Here is a 23762-nt window from a genome sequence, read left to right on the forward strand (position 1 = left end):
GGGGGTGGCGGAACTTGAATTGAGAATTCAAAAATATTTTCTAACTTTTAAAAGACACACACACACACACACACAAACACACACACACACACACACACACCACGTCTTCAATAACCTCAAGGAAGTGGCTCTAAGTCAATAGGCTTGCTGTGTCCTCTTAAAGGTCTTTGTGAATCTCTTTAGGCTTTATACCGTTTTTTCCCCAGGACATTGTTTCTCTGAACCCAAAGATCAGACAGGCAAGCCAGAGAGGTTACTTTCCTGGGGCTCTATGAAAACACTTTTTGGGGGAGAAATTGATCCATTCAATGATATGAGACTACAAAGAGAGTCTTCAATCCATCCATTCATTTTTGTTCACTCAACCAACATTTACTGAATATCTTCTCAGCTGCAAGGCAACTGACCTAATGATATTTAAGACTTAATCCTGCTTTTCAGAAGGTAGAAGACTAGTTGGAAGATAAGCCATAGGTTGAAAAATAAAATCCCCTTCTGTTCTCCATCCTAATCATCCTATAGGCCAGTATCTCCCTGCCCCCATATCTGCTCATCTTCTCTGTAATCTTCTCAGAGGGTTATGGGACAAAAGATTAATTATTCTTCCTGTCTCCCTGTAGGCCTTTTTTGACCTTCCTCCCAATTACCTTTAAAGAAATAGTTTCATAAAATAAGTCCTCTGAAAGTAGTTTAAATAATGAGCTTATGAAAATTTGTTAATTCGGGGTTATATTTATCCTCATGAAATCTTGCCTTTTTCTTCACCTGTAAATTCTTTTTAATTTTTCTTTAATCCCTGTACTCCTTTCACCTCTATCCTTGACATCAGTATATTCTCGTTTTCTTTTGTTGTTGTTGTTGTTGTTGTTTTGCGGTACGCGGGCCTCTCACTGTTGTGGCCTCTCCCGCTGCGGGCTCCGGACGCGCAGGCTCAGCGGCCATGGCTCACCGGCACAGCCGCTCCGCGGCATGTGAGATCTTCCCGGAGCGGGGCACGAACCCGTGTCCCCTGCATCGGCAGCCGGACTCTCAACCACTGCACCACCAGAGAAGCCCTATATTATTGCTTTCTAAAGAATCAATTCTTATTCAACTGGACATTTTAAATGGATAATGACAGCAATGCCACAACAATAACTTTGAAAAGATACAAAGCATTATATTGCCTTTTGCCTTGACCTCCACTAAGTTTTAGCCTAGGCTTTCCAGCACAAATATCTTCCTCCTTCTCTTTCTCCTTTTTACTTCCAACTTCCACTTTATGGCTGTTCTCTTGTCCTCATTTAGATGGTCCTTTTGCATGGGTGTCTTACATAATAAATCATCTTGGGCCCTTTTTGGAAGTAGGTGTAGAACAAACAAAACATTGCTTCACTGCTGCACTTCTCTAGTCAGAAAGAAGGTAATGATAATTGTGCCTTTGTGTTTGCTACTCTTTATGTTCATTTAAAAGTTTAACCACCTATTCATTCATTTAATGAAGATGAGTATTTATTGGGCACACACTACCTTCCAACACCATGCTAAATGATGCACATTCACAGTACTCAGAGATGAATCTGTACCAAGTTTTCCATGGGACAGAGATGTTGGAAAGTTGTACCTAGTTCAGTGCTCTAAGTTGCTACATCCTCTTTAAGGGAGATGAGATCCAAAGGCTTAGAGATGGGAGAAATGGCGATCGACATGACATCGGTTTATGCATGGATGTCCTAGGAGTAGGGAGAAAACCTTAAAGCTCAAGGAAGACGTCACAACTGAGAAGGAAAGAAGCTTGTATTGTCAAAGTAGAAAACTGTCCAGAGGGCCCTTTCTACACCAAACACTTTCTATGAAATCCAGGAGGTCCTTCAACAAGCAAGGGTGATCATATAACCTTATTTTTCACAGTGGCTTTATATTCCACCTATCTATACCTGAACAAAAATTACTACCATAGTAAAACAAAAAACAACGATCAAACTAAACTGGGTTATGTCCCACCTCAGTCATTAATTAGAAGTGTGACCCCCATCTCTAAGATGAAGATAATACCATAGAGCTATAGTGGCAATTAAATGTGCAAATATATTTTTTAAACTCAGCATGCTAAGTGCCTGGTATATGGTACTCACTCAAGAAATCTAACGTTATTAAAAAAACAATACAATTACTAGACAATATATAATGAAGAAATAATCCTTTAAAAATGCTTACAGTGAACATCTAGATAAGTTTGTTAATTCTGCTGTGAAAGAAATTTGTGGCATCAAGGTAATTGGATTTATTCTTTCAATATCTATTTCTTCAAATTCTGAAGCTAAATATGAGAAGTTCTAGAAACAGAAAAATAAATATATAATTTATAATGTAAGTTCATTGCTTAGGATAATTATTCTTAAAATTAAACTTTATTTCTTATATTTGTCATTTTCTTGGGTAACTGTTACAAATACCAAGATTTCCTATTCTACCAAACAAATATTATAACTAGTTAAGATGAATTGAATGTTATTTTGCAATATAAATACCTCCTGTTTCTCCCCATTCTTAAATGCTTTTCCTTCAGTTTTCTTCTGAGTCTCATATATTTTTGACAATTCTTGTTTTTGTTCATCACATTTATTCATTTTCATCCTAATTAATAATAAATAGAATTATTTAAAACAGGAATAATGGATTTGAGAGTTGTTAGAGATCTTGCCAACACACACACACACACACACACACACACACACACCACAATTTCTTACATAAAATAATTTTACATCCCAAGGAAATTATCAATATGATACACACACATATATATGTATATACATAAAATTTCATAAACTTGTTCTTAGTTTTCACAGATTTCTCCCTACTTAGTGTCTTCAGCCTTTTCTAAGGACATCAAGAAACCTCTCTGGTGAGAATGAGTAACCAAGGGGGATGGAAGACACAAATTTAAGGGCACATGCCATGTTTCCTCTTATTTTGCTTCCTCTCATATTTTTAAAAAAATTTTTGGCTGTGCCACATGGCATGCAGGATCTTAGTTCCCCGACCAGGGATTGAACCCATGCCCCCTGTAGTAGAAGCATGGAGTCTTAACCCCTGGACTGCCAGGGAAGTCCCTCTCATATTTTTTAAGCTGTGAGAACATGACCATGTGTAAGGGCAGGACACTATAGGAATCTTAAGTGGTAAATCTCAGTTATACTCCTTGGGGTTTATGCATAAACAGTAAGCAGTTCATGACATTACTACTACCACTACCACAACTACCACCACCACCACCACCACTAACAACAATGACAACTACTACTACTACTACTATCACTACTACAACTAGTACCACCACCACTAACAACAATGACAACTACTACTACTATTACTACTACAACTACCACCACCACCACCACCACTAACAACGACAACTACTACTACTACTATCACTACTACAACTAGTACCACCACCACTAACAACAATGACAACTACTACTACTATTACTACTACAACTACCACCACCACCACCACCACTAACAACAACGACAACTACTACTACTACTACTATCACTACTACAACTAGTACCACCACCACTAACAATGACAACTACTACTACTATTACTACTACAACTACCATCACCACCACCACCACTAACAACGACAACTACTACTACTACTATCACTACTAGTACCACCACCACTAACAACCATGACAACTACTACTACTATTACTACTACAACTACCACCACCACCACCACTAACAACGACGACAACTACTACTACTACTATCACTACTACAACTACCACCACCACCACCACCACTAACAACAATGACAACTACTACTACTACTATCACTACTACAACTAGTACCACCACCAACAATGATGACAACTACTACTACTACCACTACTACAACTAGTACCACCACCACCACCACCACTACCACTAACAACTACTACTACTACCACCACTACTACTACTACCACCACTACTACTACTAGTAGTAGCAGCAGCTAACTTTTACATTGTACTTACTAAGCACATGCCAGGCAATATTCTAAGTACTTTATACATATTAACTCATTTAATTCTCACAGCAACCCTATGAAGTAGGTATTACTATTATTCCTCTTCTATTAGTAGTCCAGCAAAACCCCAGTTCTCTGGAACCCTTTCAGAAAATAATTGGTCTGCGAGTTGACTTTTTATTCTTTTCAGTTCAAAGTTCAGTTTTTTATTTTTAATCTTTTAAAAAGGAGATTCTTTGATAAGTATTATATACTCTGTTGGGAATAGAAAATGGTGCAATTGCTTTGGAAAAGTCTGGCAGTTCCTCAAAATGTTAAGCACTGAGTTACCATATGACCCGGCAATTCCATTCCTAGGTATATACCCAAGAAAAACAAAAACTATATCTACACACGTGAGGAGTGACTGCTAATAGGAAGATAGTTCTATGGGGGGGTGGTGGTGCCTAAAATGTTATAAAATGATAATTGTGGTGATGCTTGCACAATGCTGGGAACATACTAAAAGCCATTGAACTGTACACTTGAAATGGATGAACTGTATGGCATGTGAAGTATATCTCATTATCATTGTAAAATATCATATGCTTTTTGCCTTTTGCAGTAAAATATAGGGAACCTAGTGTAGATACTACCTATATGGGCTAGAGACCAGACTACCTGTGTTGAAGCCCAGACCCATTACTGACACTATGGAATTTGGGCAAGTTACTTAAGTACTCTATGCCTTACTTTTCTCATCTGAAAATTGGGTTGTTATGAGAATTAAATGCACTAATTCATGTAAAGTGCTCAGTCCAGTGCTTGGAGTATAACAAACACTCAACAAATATTATTATTGTTTTCCTCTGATTCAGGGTAATCAATATGAAAGTCATTTAACTTATTGTTTAATCCAATGGCTCACAAACTTTGTCACATATTAAACTCACCTGGGGATATTTTTAAAGTTCCTGATGCCCAGACCATACTTCATACCAACTAAATCATAACAGTGGTTTTTAGATCTCTCCCAGGTGATTCCAGTGGAGAGTAACTTAGGCAATGTACAGTACTTAGACAATAGGTGTTTTAACAGGCAGTCTCTTTTTGAGGAGATCACTGAGACAGTGATCTTGGTTCCATAGCTTCCTCCTTTCTATTCAGTAGCTCTGGGAAATGACATGGATTTTCCGGCTTGAATAGATTGCTCTTTCTATATCTTTTAAAAGCCCCTTTGACAGTTATCTGGATCCCTTCCAGGTAAGTAGGAGCCTAACAGAGAACACAGGTGAAGACAATATACAGGAATCTGGGTTCACCGTGCTACTTACCAGTGCTGTGGTTTAGGTTCAGTAGCCAAATTACAACAAGGTCTGTGGCTACTTACCCAGGCAGTTTCTCTAAGTTTAATGTAGTGTTGGTAACGTGTGATAAGGAAAATTTATTGCCTGAATGAGAAGACAGGACTATATCCTCAATTTGCTGCTATTTTATTCTGCCACCATCACTTCATCAAACCTGCTCTAATTTCTCAATCAGTAACCTCCATGTGAGGAAATCCAATGAACATTTTTAGTCCTAGACTTAACTGATACTTCAGAAGCATTAAATACTATTAACACTCTCTCCTATTTAAAATACTCCCCTTTCTTTGCCTCTGTGGCAAAACACTCTAACTGGTGTTTCTCTGTCCCTCCTCTGGTTTCTCCTCCTCTATCAAGCCATTCAAGGCAGTTTCTCAAGATTTAGCTCTCGGCCCTCTTTTCATCTCATTCTCTACCCTCTTCCTAAGCAGACTCATGCACATGCATGGCTTCAATTACTATTACTCTGCCATAAAAATTCAGCATTTTTCTTTCTAGTACAAACCATACATCCAGCTGCCCATTCAGTTGCTTTATTTAGGGATGTCTCAAAAGCTTATCAAATTCAATATGCCCAAAACCAAATATATGAAGAAAAGACACTGAGCTTAGTGTCTAGGTCCCAGGTCTTCCTGTCATAAGTACTGTCTTTCACATAGGCCTGGCTACAAGCTTATTCAATCAGGGTTCACAAGGTGAAGGCCTGTGGTGAGGTTGCTGGTGATACACCTAGCCTGGAAACAGAGTTCCCAGGAGCACCTTCAAACATCAGCTTTTCTAGTTGATCAGAATGATACTTTGCTCTTTGTAGTGAGGTGGATGGACCTAGAGTCTGTCATACAGAGTGAAGTAAGTCAGAAAGAGAAAAACAAATGCCATATGCTAACACATATATATGGAATCTAAAAAAAAAAATGGTTCTCAAGAACCTAGGGGCAGGACAGGAATAAAGATGCAGACATAGAGAATGGACTTGAGGATATGGGAAGGGGGAAGGGGAAGCTGGGACGAAGTGAGAGAGTAACATTGACATATATACACTACCAAATGTAAAACAGATAGCTAGTGGGAAGCAGCTGCATAGCACAGGGAGATCAGCTTGGTGCTTTGCAACCACCTAGAGGGGTGGCATAAGGAGGGTGGGAGGGAGGGAGACGCAAGAGGGAGGGGATATGGGGATATATGTATGCATATAGCTGATTCACTTTGTTATACAGCAGAAACTAACACAACATTGTAAAGCAATTATACTCCAATAAAGATGTTAAAAAAAAAAAAGAATGATACTTTGATCAAGTGAAATGCCCCATTTTAGTGTAGCTGGGGCTAGCTAGTTCTGTGCGGCCAAACTCATCACTGACACTGTGGGGTTTAGTTCAGAAGTCTACAGGAGCAATCTGGAGAGGCAAACCCAAGCCAAAGTCCACGGGGAAAGTTGAATGGTAAATGTCAGAAGGAACAAATGCAAAGGGCCTCAAGTGGGATTGGAGTTTAGTAGAATAAAAGTAGGTGGTGAGCAGGAATATTGGTCCAGAGCTACTGTTCTGAACAAGCTTATTGCATCTGTGGCTCTCCTTTTCTGAAGAGGGGTTCATAATGCAAGAGTGTATTAGACCGGTTTAAAATATGAGAGGCAAGTCAGCAAGTTTACATGAATTCAGGAGCCTAAGATAAACAAAGTCCATGCTGGGTTAGGTTTAGAAACTGTCAGAAGCACTTTTGTTAAAAACTACTACAGCAGGAAAAAAAATCAACAAAGCTAAACATCTTTCTTAATTGCCTGAAATTATACTAATCTTTTATAGTTTTGAAAAACAAAAGACCCAGGACAACGGCTTGTGGGAGAGAACCAGTTATTTCACTGTGGGTTCACAAACAGCTTAAGAAGTGATTAACAAGCAAAGTTTTTAATTTGTAACTATCTCCTCCACTAGATACGTTTTTGTGACTTACATGTTCCATCTAGAAGTATGATTGCTGGGTCTATGTTTAACTTTATCAAAAAGTGCCAAACTGTTTCCAAAGTAGCTGCGCCATTCTGCATTTCCACCAGCCATCAGTGAGAGTTCCTGTTGCTCTGCCAGCATTTGTTATTGCCTTTTTCTTTTCTTTCTTTCTTCTCTCTATTCTTTTCTCTCTTTTTTTTTTTTTTGGATTTTAGCCATTCTAATAGGTGTGTAGTGTATCGCATTGCGGTTTTAGTTTACATTTCCCTACTGACATAATGTTGAGCATTGTTTCCTGTGTTCATTTGCCATCCATATACCTTCTTTAATGAAGTGTCTGTTCAAATCTTTTGCCCATTTTTAAATTGAGTTGTCTTATTAAGTTGTAAGTATTGTTTATACATTCAAGATACAAGTTCTTTGTTGACTATGTCAAATGGTTGACTAGCTTCTGGATTTTCTTTTCCAAGTTACTTTGAATTCCCAGTTATTCGTGGGCAGCTCCTCAGGAGACCTATAAGAACAAATAGAGCAGCCACTCACCTCTGAAACTGCAACTTTATCGAGGTGCTTGTAAACCCTTGGCGTTGTCGAAGGGATTTCATCTGTTTCCAAGTCCATAATATACTCTGTAGTAGGGAGAAGTCCTTTTCCTTTTCTAAGTCATAGAGCCGTTTTGTATTCCTACAATAATGTTAGATTAAAAATATGTTAGTGGGGCTTCCCTGGTGGTGCAGTAGGTAAGAATCTGCCTGCTAATGCAGGGGACATGGGTTTGAGCCCTGGTCTGGGGAGATACCATATATCACAAAGCAACTAAGCCCATGAGCCACAGCTACTGAGCCCATGCACCACAACTACTGAGCCTGTGCTCTAGCACTCGCAAGCCACAACTACTGAGCCCGCGTGCTACAGCTACTGAAGTCTGCGTGCCTAGAGCCCGTGCTCTGCAACAAGAGAAGCCACCGCAATAAGTCCGCACACTGCAATGAAGAGTAGCCCCCGCTCGCCACACTAGAGAAAGCCCGCGCGCAGCAACGAAGACCCAATGCAGCCAAAAACAAATAAATTTTAAAAAATATGTTAGTGGATTAGAACTACAGTACAAGTCATTACAAATGGCCTGGAAGAATGTATTGTACTAACTCTTCTGGGGCCCCCCACCCTTCCTTTTTTTTCATTTTACCCACATCTTGATGTAGAGAATGAAATTCCATTTAGAGATTCATACCTCTTAAAGATTTTTCACTACTCGAAAGTGCTCTGCTAACATCCATGTATTTCCAGATTTTCTGGACATTCTGTAGTATATTTCTTATACATTTTTTCAGATTAACAATTAGAACCATTGCTTCAAATTTAGAGGTACTTTGCCTGATGGATAGTGAGCAGATTATTTGGATGCTGAAGTAATATACTATTTTCTGGTTACTGACTGGTTTCCTGACTTTGCAAACTCACTATAGTATGGCAAATTATGCTGACTGATTTTCTAATATTAAATCATCCTTGCATTCCTGGAATGACCACAGTTTAGCTATATTATTTGATAAAATTCTGTTTAGCATATTTCGTGAATGAAATTGGGTTGTAGTATTTTTTGTGTAGTTGTTAGGTTTTAATTTCAAGGATAATATAACCTCATAAACTGAAGTCCCGAGTTTATCAATTTTTTATCAAACATCTGGATTTGTTGATTCTGTCCTAGCTTTCTTGTTAATTTCTGTTCTCTTTATTTCATTCCTTCTATCCTTTTCCCTAGCTTTCTAAGAAAGATGCTTAGCTCATTAATTTTCAACCTTTCTTTTTCTCTAATATATGTATTTAAATAGTCAAATTTTCCTCTGAGAATTATTTTAGCTGTATCTCACAAATTTTGATACATATTAGTTTTTTTAATCAGTAAATTCAAAACATTTTCCAATGATCAATATGATGTCTTCTCTGGTTAACAAATTATTTAGACCTGTATTTCTTAATTTCCATACATATGGAGATTTCCTAGAAATATTTTTTGCATTTTTATGTTGGGTTTCTGCACTAAATGATTTAAATCCTTTGAATATATTGAGACTCTGAAATTTGTTGAGATAACATAACGTCAATTTTTGTAAATTTCCATGTGTTCTTGAAGACAGTGGTATTTTGCAGTTGTTAGGTACAATATTCTACAAATACACCAAGTCAAGTCTATTAAGCATGTTGTTCAAATCTTCTATATCCTTAATGAGAATTTTTGGTTTATTTATTCCATCAATTACTGAGAGGAATGTGTTAAAATTGCCCAATACATTTGTGAATTTCTATTTTTCCTTATATTTCTGTCAAATTTTGCTTTATATATTTTGAAGCCATATTATGATATGCATATATGTATATGTCTGTGTGTGTGTGTGTGTGTGTGTGTGTGTGTGTGTATGCACACGTGTGAATTAAACCATATATTCTGATGTGGCCCTCTAGCTCTAGTAAAGCTTTTTGCCTTAAAGATCTATTTTATCTTATACTAACTTAGCTATGCCAGCTTTCTTTTGTTAGTGTTTATGTGGCATATTTTTTCCATTATTTTGTTCTCTAAGTTTCTATATCCCTATGTTCTAGATAAGTCTCTCCTAAATAAAATATAACTGGATTTTTAAAAATCCAATTATTGAGCTTCCCTCGTGGAGCAGTGGTTAAGAATCCGACTGCCAATGCAGGGGACACGGGTTCGAGCCCTGGTCCAGGAAGATCCCAAGTGCCACGGAGCAACTAAGCCCGTGTGCCACAACTACTGAGCCTGTGCATCACAACTACTGAGCCTATGCGCCACAACTACTCAGCCCATGTGCCACAACTACTGAAGCCCATGCACATAGAGCCCGTACTCTGCAACAAGAGAAGCCACCCGCTCACCGCAACAAAGAGTAGCCCCCGCTCGCCACAACTAGAGAAAGCCCGTGCGCAGCAACGAAGACCCAATGCAGCCAAAAATAATAAAAATAAAATAAAATAAAATTCGGACATAAGTGCCACAAAGAAAAATTCCAGAAAAAAAATCCAATTATTTTAATCCAGTCTAGATAAAAATGGATCACTTAACTCACTTAGATATATTTAGGTTTAACTCCACCATTTTCTTTTACACTTTCCCCTTGTCTCATCAGTCTCCTACAGTCCCTTTTCTCTCTCTTTTTTTTTTTTTGCCTTCTTTTGGATCGTTTGAGTATTTTCTTATTATACTATTTTCCTCTTCAATTGATTTGGAAGATATATTTTTAAATTCTCTTTAGAGGTCATAAGTTAAAATCTAAGTCCTTGATTTATCAAAGTCTAATATTAAGCTTTACCTTTTTCTCCTCCTAGTCAATGCAAGTATCTTTAATTACATTTACGCTTCTCCATTCTTTACTCCATTCTAAAAGTTTTATTTTATTTTATTTTATTTTTGCGGTACGCGGGTCTCTCACTGTCGTGGCCTCTCCCGTTGCAGAGCACAGGCTCTGGACGTGCAGGCTCAGCGGCCATGGCTCACGGGCCCAGCCACTTCGCGGCACGTGGGATCTTCCCAGACCGGGGCACAAACCCGTGTCCCCTGCATCAGCAGGCAGACTCCCAACCACTGCGCCACCAGGGAAGCCCTAAAAGTTTTATATTTTAACTCTCTCTATATTTTTATACCCTGTAAGACATCATTATATCACTACATGATTGTTCATTGAGACTTACACACATATTTACCACTCTCTTTGCTCCTCAATCCTTCCTTACTTGCTCTGTGTTCCTTATGCCATGACTGTTCTTTGCCTTCAGTTGTAGTTAATTTTATAAATAACACTAGTTTGTTTTGTAAATACTGAAGGTTTCTGTTCATTCACTCATTCATTCAACTAACATTTATTGAGAGTTCACTATGTGCCAGTACTTGTACAAGACATATGTCAACTTCCTCAAGTAATATTGTTTGCATTTAACTAGGTTATTCTAGGAAACCAATTATTTAAAACAACTTGCCTCTAGTGGTTAAGAGCTTGTAGAGCCATTTCAGGTCAATGGGCAGAGAGTCAGGGAAATTTTTTAACTATCAAATCACTCTCACAGTTGTCATATCTTTGTGCATAGTTTAACTTTCTACCCAAAAAGTACCTCCCAGAGAGCTTTCTTGCTTTTGAAGATTCTTTGACACATAATCATGTGTTTTCCTGAAATTATTTTTCCAGTTATTTTATTCTTTCCTAACTTCTCTTCCCAACAAGTCTATCAGCCAATGATTCCCAACTTGTAGATCACATTTTTTTACAGGGGTCCTTAACTCTATATACTATCTGAGTATTGTTTTTAGATGGAATTAATAATATATCTTGCACATATGTGTATGTGGACTAATTCTCAAACATATACAAACACTTGAGATAAATATAATCCAAGTCAATTGAAAGGTATTAATAAGCTCATAGTAGTTTTTAATCAACATGTATTTTTTTAAAATAGACTGTAAAACTACTTTCATGTGACACCTCTATGAAATATTCTTACACAAAAATGAGTTTTTACAAAAGGTTGGAACCATTTCTACAACTGCCTAAAGACTAAGGATCTTCAGCAATCCCACTCCTGGGTATATACACAGAAAAAATGAAAACTCTAATTCAAAAAGATACATGCACCCCAACGTTCATAGCAGCACTATCTACAATAGCAAAGATATGGAAACAACCCCCAAGGGCCCATCAACAGATGATTGGCTTAAGAAAAAAAAAATACACACACACAGCCACACACACACACACACACACACACACACACTGGAATATTATTCAGCCATAAAAAAGAATGGAATAGTGTAATTTGCAGCAACATATGGACCTAGAGAATATTTTACTTAGTGAAGTAAGTCAAAAAGAGAAAGACAAATACTATATGACATCACTTATATGTGGAATCTAAAAAATAATACAAATGAATCTATACATGAAACAGAAACAAACTCCAGATGTAGAAAAGAAACTTATGGTTACCAAAGGGGAGAAGGAGAGAAGGAGGAACAAATTAGAAGTATTGGATTAACAGATACAAACTACTATACCTAAAATAGACAAGCAACAAAGATTTACTGTGTAGCACAGGGAATTATATTCAATATCTTGTAATAACCTATAATGGAATATAATCTGAAAAAAATACAACTGAATCACTTTACTGTACACCTGAAACTAACAAAATATTGTAAATCAGCTATACTTCAATTTTAAAAAAAGAGTAAGGATATTGTTATTTTCTTATTTTATATCATCCATAGCATTGTACTATACTCTGTCTAAAGAAATTACTTAATAAATGCTTGATGAATACATGAATGGCCTAAAACCTACCTTATCTGCCAATAATAATCCTGTAAAGATTTTCTGGTCAGCTGGCTTGTTTCCAAATTTTCGTTTGCTAATTTGGTAGCATCCTTCAGTGCTTTAAGCTACAACAAAGAAAAGAGCTTTTTTGGCACATTTCATCCACTTGTTACCATCACGCCAATTCACCTGTAGGTCTAGGTATGAGCAGCAGAAGCACAAGTGTATAACTTTTTGTGTATTACTGTCTTGTCTTCCAAAATATATTTTATATAAGCACCTTGAGGCAGAACTGAGAAGAGCCTCAATATTTGTCTAAGAAACAAACATTATACCTTGAAACTTCTAAGTAATTAGTCAATTAATATAAAGAAATGCCAATCAATCAAGATGGCATACTGAGCACAGGCATTTACCTTATCTTCTATCTAAAATCCCATGGTTACAGAAAAGATATCTACCTCTCTTTATCCATATCCACTACCATCATCACAACCATACCTATACATGTATTTTATAATTATATCAACACATCTATATCTCACTATAAAAGAATAAGTGTATAACAACATAGGATAACAAGTAAAATAAAATCAGCAAAATATATGGAGGAAAGTATAAAACAGACAGAAATATCCACAGAGAATATCGACAGAGAAATAAAACCAGAGGAAACAAAACCCTAAAGTGTGCAGAAGTCATCTATCGCAGTTAGCGACAGTTTCTGGCAACTCCACGACTAGAGTCAACTGATATAAACTTTTAGTGGAAGACGTAAGAGAAGATCTCAACAAATGTGAAGACATACTACATTCCTAGATGAGGAAACCCAAATTTTATAAAGATAAAATTTCTTTCAAAATTAATATAACAATGCAATTACAATAAAAATGGTAATATGATCTTTTTTAAAATTTTTGTTGGAGTATAGTTGATGTACAATGTTGTATTAGTTTCAGGTGTACAGCAAAGTTAATCAGTTATACATATACATGTATCCACTTCTTTTTTTTAGATTCTTTTGGTAATAGGATCTTTATTTATTTAATTAATTTATTTATTTTTGACTGCGTTGGGTCTTCGTTGCTGTGAGCGGGCTTTCTCAGAGGGGGTTACTCTTCATTGAGATGTGCGGGCTTCTCTTGTTGCGGAGCATGGGCTCTAGGCGCGCGGGATTCAGTAGTTGTGGCTCACAGGCTCTAGAGCACAGGCTCAGTAGTTGTGGTGCACAGGTTTAGTTGCTCCGCGGCATGTGGGATCTTCCTGGACCAGGGCTCGAACCCGTGTCCTCTGCATTGGCAGGCGGATTCTTAACCACCGTGCCACCAGGGAAGCCTTGGTAATAGGATCTTTAAAGTAGAAGTTGACAAGCTAATTCTTAGGTTCATATGGAAGATCAACTCTATAAGAATATGCAAATACATCCTAGGAAAAAACCAATGAGGAGGCACTTGTCCTTACACATCATAATTTAATAATTAAACATAGTAATTAAAACAGGGCAGAAACAGACCAATAAGTCAGTGGAGTAGATAGTCCTTAAATCTATGTAAATATGTGAAGCTGGTTTACAATAAAGGCAGAATTTTAAATCAGTAGAAATAATAGGCTAACCTTTTAGGGGAAAGAAATTGAGTTGAAGCCTGACCTCAGAAAACAGAGATATAAACTCTAGATAGAATAAAAAGCTAGAAATTACATATCACACACACATTATTAGGAGAATATACAGAAAGACTTTTTTTTAACATCTTTATTGGAGTAAAATTGCTTTACAATGCTGTGTTAGTTTCTGATGTATAACAAAGTGAATCAGCTATATGTATACATATATCCCCATATCCCCTCCCTCTTGCGTCTCCCTCCCACCCTCCCTATCCCACCCCTGTAGGTGGTCACAAAGCACCGAGCTGATCTCCCTGTGTGGCTGCTTCCCACTACATTTGGTAGTGTATATATGTCAATGCCACTCTCTCACTTCGTCCCAGCTTCCCCTTCCCCCTCCCCATGTCCTCAAGTCCATTCTCTACGTCTGCGTCATTATTCCTGTCCTGCCCCTAGGTTCATCAGAACCTTTTATTTTTTTAGATTCCATATATATGTGTTAGCATATGGCATTTGTTTTTCTCTTTCTGACTTACTTCACTCTGTATGACAGACTCTAGGTACATCCACCTCACTGCAAATAACTCAACTTCATTTCTTTTTATGGCTAATATTCCATTGTATATATGTGCCACATCTTCTTTATCCATTCATCCGATGATGGACACTTAGGTTGTTTCCATCTCCGGGCTATTGTAAATAGAGCTGCAATGAACATTTTGGTACATGACTCTTTTTGAATTTTGGTTTTCTCAGGGTATATGCCCAGTAGTGGGATTACTGGGTCATATGATAGTTCTATTTTTAGTTTTTTAGGGAACCTCCATACTGTTCTCCATAGTGGCTGTATCAATTTACATTCCCACCAACAGTGCAAGAGGGTTCCCTTTTCTCCACACCCTCTCCAGCATTTACTGTTTGTAGATTTTTTTGATGATGGCCATTCTGACCAGTGTGGGGTGATACCTCACTGTGGTTTTGATTTGCATTTCTCTAATGATTAGTGATGCTGAGCATCCTTAGAAAGGCATCTTTATAATTTTGGTTTGCCAGACACTATTGGTCGCCCTTGAATACTCATTTCTCTTGGTAGGCAGAGCCCCAATTTTGTTCAGTTGCTCAATCTTCTTCCATTTATTTTAGACGTAAACCCTGATGAGTCTAGCCATTTGTAGCAATGTCATTCTTCTCTCTCGTGACTGGTTTAGGCATGATAATGTGCTATAATTCTAGGCAATGAGACATGAGGGGAAATCTGCTGTGGTGTAAGGGAAAGGTTGGAGAGGGCTCTCAAAGTGAGACTCTAGGCTGCATATTGTGTGTCTGGCCAGCATGCCTTCAGCTGGAGCAGCCACTCTGTTAGTTCCCATGAGAAGAGCTAACCAAGTCAACTTTCTGAAGATGAAGATTAGAAAGAGAGAAAAGCCAGGGTTGTTGATGATATTGTTGAGCCATCAAATTAACCAACTGTAGAGCTGCCCTAACTTCGGACTTTTGATACAGAAGGTAATACTTTTTCCCTATTGTTTAAAGCAATTGAGAGAGAGTTTTCTGTGAGTTGTAACCAAAGGTATGCTAATTGATACAAATCTAGGAAGCTTAGTAAGTGAACAACAAAACTTAAAATCCCCAAAGAAAAAAACTGACAGATTTGACTTCATAAAATTTTAAATATTTCCAAGAGATAAGAAAAATGAAGTTAAAAAGCAAGAAACAGAATGGGACAAAAATATATAAAACATATTCAAAAGATATATATCTTGTATGGACTTACATCCAGTGTGTGTGTGTATGTGTGTACATGTATATATACGTATATGTGTATATATATGAAAACTCTTATAAAGATACACAAAGCTACAGAAAAATGGGCAAATAATATCAACTACTGGTTAGGACTCTGGGAAGTGGGGTCTGTCCTGTACTGTCAGTGGAAATTCAAACTGAAAACCTTTTTTGGAAAGGCAATTCATTACTCTCTAATAAAATTTAAACTTCATGCACCCTTACCCTTGACCAAAAAATATCACTTCTATGAATCTAGCCTAGGTTTCACTTGTGTGAAAGAAGTTTTCACTTGTGTGCTCGAATATATGGGTACAAGGATGTTCATTGCTTTATTATTTGTAATCATAAAAAGATGGAAATGACCTAAGTGTCGTGAATGGGAAGTGATTAAACATATTAAAATACAGGTATATTATGGGTCTATATATAGTGATATGGAAAAAGCTCCAAGATGCAGAATTAGTTTTAAAAACGAAGTTGCCAAATAATACATATGGGAAGATCCAATTTATGTTGAAAACTATCATGGCATATGTATACACACAGATACATGGAAAAGAGAACTTTAAAGCTGTAGCTCAAACCATGAGGTGAAGATTGAAGTAGGTCTTTCACACTTTGAAACTTCTACACTGAATCATTTACAATGAGAATGTACTCCTGTATTACTTGTGTAATTTAAAAAAAACTAGAGGGAAAAATAGCAGAATGCTGCCAAGTTGAGGATCCTTTCTACTCTCTAATACTGTCTGCAGCATTTCTCCTTGTTCTTTAAGTGAGATTCATACTCATATAAAGGGACATATTCCAGTTTCAGAATTCCTTGGATGTCAGTGAGTTTCCCACTACTCTGAAGTTGGTTTGAACCCACTGAGAACAAGCAGAGCCATACATTTCACACCAACGGACTAAAAGGATACGTACATTATATATCAGTATTTTGGTAGGAGACCAATGGACACACTCTGTAACACTTGGCCTTTTCTCCTCCTCCCTACTGTTCTTCTCCTCTTTCATTTTAGAAGGGCATGAACATGACCTACCAAATTTCTCTTTTTACAATTTACCAGGAAATTGGAGAAAATGTTTATGTGCACATAAGAGAATAAATTGAAGAAAAGTAAAGATCAGCTAAGAAATTACTTTGGGTTCCTAAGAATCAAAATAATAATAATAATAAAAAACATGTTACAAATAATGATCCCCAAATGTTATTTTATACAGAGAGCCATGCTACATGAAAAACAAATGTAGAGTTTTTATGTACAGTAATAGAGAGTACTCTAGTGAAATATAATTGATATTGCTAGATCAGACTTCAAAAATTATACAATACTGTTGGAAAACTGTCTATTAAGTAGAAATCTATAAATCAAGTCACTTTTTCAATGACCTACATCTTAATTTCAGAGTTGATTCCTTCATTCATTAAAAACAATGGTCATATTAAACTAAAAGTTAGAATATGCAATATTTGTTTTAGGAAATAGTCTGACCTTATTAATTCATGGTCTTCATCTGTTAAGTTCTCCCACACAATTGCTATGTGAAAATTCAATCAAATGGATTAAGTCCTGTAGTTTTTGCACTTGTATTTTAAAAGGCAGATATATTAAGGTACAATTCATTTCCAGCTTATTGGAATATCTTGGTGACTCTATTAGTTTTGAATATTTAGCTAAATACCTCACTAAATATTTATTTTTACCTGTATTAATTAGCTGAATGAGACCTATCAAAATATCTTTTCAGAGAGAACACTAGTTAACAAAATGCTCATGTATCAAAAACTCAGCACAGAGTCTAGATGAGAGGTGCAAATTCGTAAAAATAATCAGTGGGTACTCCTTCGATTTCTCTTCAGATTTTATGTACCCTTTATGACGTCATTAGATGACTACTTGGATCAATCATTCTCAGACTAACACTCTTCATATTTGATGAGAGATTCAAGGTCACTAATATTTTTATCAAAAGTACACTCTTACAAGATTGAAAACAGCCATTTGGCTCTTTTAAATAGTAATGATTTCAAATATTCTTCTTGAGTCATAGGACCAAGAATACCATTGATTAGCAAACATTTATAGATGCTAAATATCCTGCAGGATATGTTTGAGGCTGCCTCCCTGGCCAGTTAATTCCTATAGCTTCTTTTCAGGAAAACTGAAATCAACCATTCTTTTATTTGATTAAATATTCAAAGTGCTAAGGGAACATATTCAATGATAGCTTGCTCTGTACTAAGAAGTCTCTTTTCTCTTTCAATATTAAAAGTTCAGCTCTGTAAATATAATGAAAACCATTCTTACCTTCTCATAAAGCAGCTGAGGTAAATTCTGTTGCTGCCTGTCCTGAAAACACTCATAAAGTTGGAGCAGCCTAGCACATAACACTTGCTCTTGATTGAAGAGAGGATGATGACTGAATTGCAAACCCACAATGTTGAGATCTAATTGGTACCTTTCCCTTTGACCTTCCATTTTGTTCCTAATAGAGCTTTCTAGATCAGATTTCACTGCCTTTTAAAGAAAAATATTTACAGGATATTAATTTTATTCTATTTCTTTTGAAATTACAAGTAACTTCTTTAAAAAGTAATATGTTAACTGTAAGAAAACTGAGATACAGAAAAGAAAAAAAAACAATTATTTGCTCCTTCTTCCTCAAAATTGATTATAGCCCTTGATTTCATAAAATATATTTATATTGCAGCATTTTAATCATCTTGCTATAAATTACTGTCATCTACCTTACTATTGTGTGCTGGTAGAGGTTGAACTTTCAAGTTATAAGCCGCCAAATCATTTCCTATAGGAGCACTATGAAAAATGGTGTTTAGAACTGGTGGGTCAATAGTTCACTATGTGATGTTCTAACAGTCATCTGTGGCCAGAGTTAAATGACAAACCCTTATTAAAACATTTTTCTTAAGTGAATATGTTGGTAATTCCCTGGAAAATTCCCTGGAGGGGCCTGGACTCTCTAAGCAAATGTTACTTTATAAGGAGACCATCTTTCTTTATACATGACACTGTCTCCATTTGTAAACCAGATTGTCCCTAAATTAGTTGAAGTCCGTAGGCCTTAGATTGTATTAAAAATGATTCAACAGTGTTTTAGCACACTACTTTGAATTTAAGTACTTATGTTTGAATATTCATGTGATTAGTTTTTAGTGATACAGTTTGAGAAGGTTAATGGGTTACTTAGCACGTACAGCTTAATTCATGAATGGCTAGCCACTCCTGATATGAGCCATGACTGCAACCACCTAAAAAACACAGCGTGAGCTCTTTCTAGATCAATCTGTAGTAGTAGAGCATACCCTCCAGTCTGTGTCATTGCTATTACACCTGTTATTACACTGAAAAAACTGCTGTCCCACCCCTGATCTGGTGTGGCATATCCAGTGCTTCTCAAGGACTGTAGGTCACCAGGATGATGCCTACATCTCTCCCTCCCTCCTCTCTCCTGAGCTAGGAATCTCCTCCTTTTTCCTCTCTGGGTTGAGGGGAGGCAAGAAAATAGTAATAAAGCTTGTTTTTGTTTTATCCTTATCTTGTAAGTCTCTATTCTCAATGTAAAGGCCAACTCCAAAAGGGAAACCTGCACTTAATTCCACCTATAAAATTTAGTAATCGGTAGTAAATTGGTCATTAACCAGGCAAAACCACCAAGGAAATAAACAGTTTCCATTTTACACCACCAAATTATAATGGAATAATTTTGGAAATTCAAGTTGCTAAGCTAGAGATGCCTGTCTTATTAAGCAGATTCAGTACTGGACGAATAACCATGTTGCTTACTTGCTTTGGGTTTCTACTGGAATAACACAAACATCTGCCCTCGGTCCTGTCCTATTCAATACCTACTGATTGTGGTGCTCAGATGCTAGAGAAGGGTAACTGAGATGGCGGAATATCCAACAGCAGTCAAAGGAAGCAAGTTTAGACTGGAAAGCAAAAGCTAAAGGTGGAAGTAGGCTTCAAATATTTGAAGAGCTGTCACATAAGTGAGGTAGTTTATGAGTTCTTTATGGCCAAAGTCAAAAGAGCAATAGTGATCCAGGAGACAGATTTTAATTCACACAGAAAACAATAAACAATTGGAACTGCCTAATACTGGAATGAGCTCTCTTGGGAGATAGTAAGCTCCATGACACTGGTTAAAAGCAGCAGTTGACTGAAGGAATTATGTGAACTTCTAGAACTAGGTAAGTGTGTTAGACCATAAGAACAAAGATCTAGGCAACAATGAATCAAAAACCAGATGAAAGTACAAAAACATCCATGCTGCTACATGGCATAACAAGTTAAAAAAACAGCAGAGACCCAGATATTGGAGTTTGATCAGATATGGACTTTAAAGTAGCTACTATTAATAGATTTTAAAAAGAGTAAAAGATAAAATACATGAAAAGATGAGAAGATGAAAACATAGAGCATTCCACAAGAAAACTGGAATATATACAGAAGAATCAAATGTCAAATGAACACTTTGAAGCTAAAAATATACTGAAAATATCTGAAATTAATAACTCATTAGATGGGTGATTCTGGAAATATAGTGGCCATGTAGTTTTAGATCCGGGCATACTTCATTTCATTGTAACTTGCTTTATTGTACTTCTCAGATGTCGCATTTTTTTTACAAATTCTTTAATTTGTAAAAATTGATTCATGGCAACCCTTTGTTGAGCAAGTCTGTCAGCACCATTTGTCCAACAGCATTTGCTCAATTCCCGTCTCTGTGTCATATTTTGGTACTTCTTGCAATATTTCAAACTTTCTCATTATTATATTTGTAATGGTGATCTGTGGTCTGTGATCTTTGATGCTACCACTGCAAAAAGGTTATGACTCCCTGAAAGCTTAGATGACAGCATTTTTTAGCAATAAAGTATTTTTTAATTCAGGTATGTACATTGGGTTTTTTTAGACATAATGCTATTGAATACTTAATAAACTACAGGGTAGCATAAACGTAACTTTTACATGCACATGTATAAAATCCAGGTAAATGTATAAGAGGAATGCCAGAAGAAGGAATAAAGGGCATATAGTAAATAATTAGGCAAAACTAGTCAACAAAAAACAAGCAAATAAGACCTGGGGTAATAGAGGTATGACAGAGTATTAAAGTACCTGGCCGAGGCAACAGCAAAGAGAGGATTTTGATACTCAGGGAGCTATTATCTCTGTTTCAATGGCCCTTATGTTATTTTTATTCCAGTGAGAAACCCCAAATGAACCTTGCCTCCATGGCTGGCTGAGCAGAGTAAAAAATGTAGAGAAGATAGAAGGGAAAGGCAGGCAGAGGCATTTGTGTGGCACTAATTTGAGAACATTAGCTGTTAAGGATGCTGCTACAGAATGAATTTTAATACTCAGTTTACATGCTTGATGAAGTGACATTTACATTTATTCCCAACTCTAAGAGTCCATGAAATACTGAAATTAGCTTGGATGAAGCTAGAACAGATGCAGTTGAGGAAAAATTACTTGTTCAGCCCAGTGGTTTCCAACTTGGGATTCCAGATGGTTACAAAGGTTAATCTGGATAGTGGTTAATGTTTATCCAAAAATTATATTTTCTGCATTTACTTATCATCGCTTTGTTCATTCAGTTATTCATGCACTCACTCATTCATTCAGCAAACTGCCATTGTTTCAAGGATCTCCTTCTCCAAGAGCAATGGTCTCCAATAATTATGTTAAAAGAACTGTGCTATATCTTGAGCAAAATTTAAATAAAACACACTGTCACCATAACATGCAAAAGTTATGCCATGTAACAGCAAAAAACAAGATAAAATAAATACCAGGGATTTCCCTTCCTTCCTCTTTTATCCTTTTATTTTTTAATTTTTTAATGGAGATGGATTTTATAGTAACTGGGGAAAAACAGAAAGATATTGCACTGTTGGGTGGGGGTGAGGGGTTCATTTATAAAATCTTGGTAAATGTGTTATACTATGAATTATGATGAGGCAGAGACATTGCCAGGCTCTCATGGTGTGATAGGCACCATGAAGAAAATAGGATTTTCTAAGATTATGCCAGTCAACTGATGTCTTTCTCTTCTAAATTATACAGGACCCTAAAAGCTTATATCTGCTGAAGTGATGAATTCCATTACAAATTATATAAGTATTCACTGAGTGTCTGCTATATGCTAGGCATTTGGATATGTGCTAGTGATTTAAAAAAACAAAACAAAAAGAAAATCTTACCCTGGTTACAGTCAAGCAGGGAAGAGATTAGGTAAACAGAAGACTTAGATGCAGATTGAGCCTTAACAAAACTGCAACCCAGTCTGAAATCAGTTAAGTCCCTGATTGGATTAAGATGATTATCCCCACTCAATATGCCTAAAAAGTAGAGGAATGAACTTTTCTGCAAGAAGATATGATCTAGAGTTTCTACAACTTTTCATATATAATATATGGAATATAATAAAAAAATACCAACTATAATAAAAGACAGGACTAAAAGCGCAAAATCAAGAGAGAAGAACAAATAATAAAAACAGATTTTTCAGGGACCCAGATATTGGAGTTACCAGATATGGACTTTAAAGTAGCTATTATTAATGTGTTATAAAAATAGAGTAAAAGGGGACTTCCCTGGTGGCACAGTGGTTAAGAATCCGCCTACCAATTCAAGGGACAAGGGTTCAAGCCCTGGTCCAGGAAGATCCCAAATGCCGCAGAGCAACTAAGCCCATGCGCCACTACTGAAGCCTGCACGCCTAGAGCCCGTGCTCCGCAACAAGAGAAGCCACCGCAATGAGAAGCCCGCGCACCGCACCTAAGAGTAGCCCCAACTCGCTGCAATTAGAGAAAGCCCACACACGGCAACAAAGACCCAACACAGCCAAAAAAAAAAAAACAAAAGCCATCAGCTAAAACTGTTAGAGGTTTTGTCTACTCCAGTTATGGGTTACAGCAAGGAATTCTGAAGCAGCTAGGGGCGCCTACTCCCTAGAAAATTTTATGACAAGGCTTCACACTAAAGAGAAACTACTGGAAGTGGAATAAAACTTGAGATGGTCAGGGACCACAGAGATTAATAGAAGATACAGAAAAAAATCTGGGAAGGAGAATACAGCCACTATATTGTTTAACACTACACAAAAACAACAGAATTCTGTGACATCAGAAAAGTTATCTGAAACAAGCTTTTTTCCTAAAATTTCAGGAAAACGAATTTAATATAAGAATGAACAGCAGAAAAGGCTCAAGATTAAATCTATACAAAGTTTCTATAATAAAAATGAATAAACAGTAATATAATATCCCCACAATCAAAGCATACCAGAGAGACATTCAAAAACATAAAAATAGAAATGTGGATTACAAAACAAGCCAAAAGACATTAAGAAAATTTATGACATTAAAGAACACAAACCAGAATCTGGAAAACTCAGAAATGAGGTAACAATAGAGTAATAGAAATAATTAAAATTTTTTTAAGTATTTAGACATTAAGTCTAAACTAGAAGGAACACAAAAACAAAGATCACAGAATGCGTTTTCCTTCAGGTAAAAAAAAAGAGAAATCTTTTCAAGTAAAAAATAAATGAAGAAGGGGAAATAATTCATTAGATGGATCTAACAGGAGATTAAACACAGTAGAAAGTTAGCTAAGTGAACGAGAGGGCAGGGCAACAGAAAATATTCAGACTAAACTCAGAGGGAAGAAGGGATGAAAACAATGCAAAAGCAGAGGATAAAATGGATATGTATACTT

General features: G+C 36.6%; 1 protein-coding gene across 1 annotated transcript in view; it reads right to left on the reverse strand.

Annotated features, from left to right (window-relative positions):
• Positions 1 to 23762, reverse strand: part of CC2D2B (coiled-coil and C2 domain containing 2B) — a gene marked incomplete at both ends in the record, with an annotated part of 92566 nt that overhangs the window by 56587 nt on the left and 12217 nt on the right. Inside the window, 5 exons of the mRNA XM_082854110.1 lie at positions 2197 to 2315; positions 2511 to 2616; positions 7835 to 7975; positions 12643 to 12740; positions 18321 to 18530. Of these exons, the coding sequence (XP_082710236.1) occupies positions 2197 to 2315; positions 2511 to 2616; positions 7835 to 7975; positions 12643 to 12740; positions 18321 to 18530 (674 nt within the window). The remainder of the gene's footprint in view (positions 1 to 2196; positions 2316 to 2510; positions 2617 to 7834; positions 7976 to 12642; positions 12741 to 18320; positions 18531 to 23762) is intronic.

This window comes from Leucopleurus acutus (genome assembly GCF_964270905.1).
Source record: "Leucopleurus acutus genome assembly, chromosome: 14".
Lineage (NCBI taxonomy): Eukaryota > Metazoa > Chordata > Mammalia > Artiodactyla > Delphinidae > Leucopleurus > Leucopleurus acutus.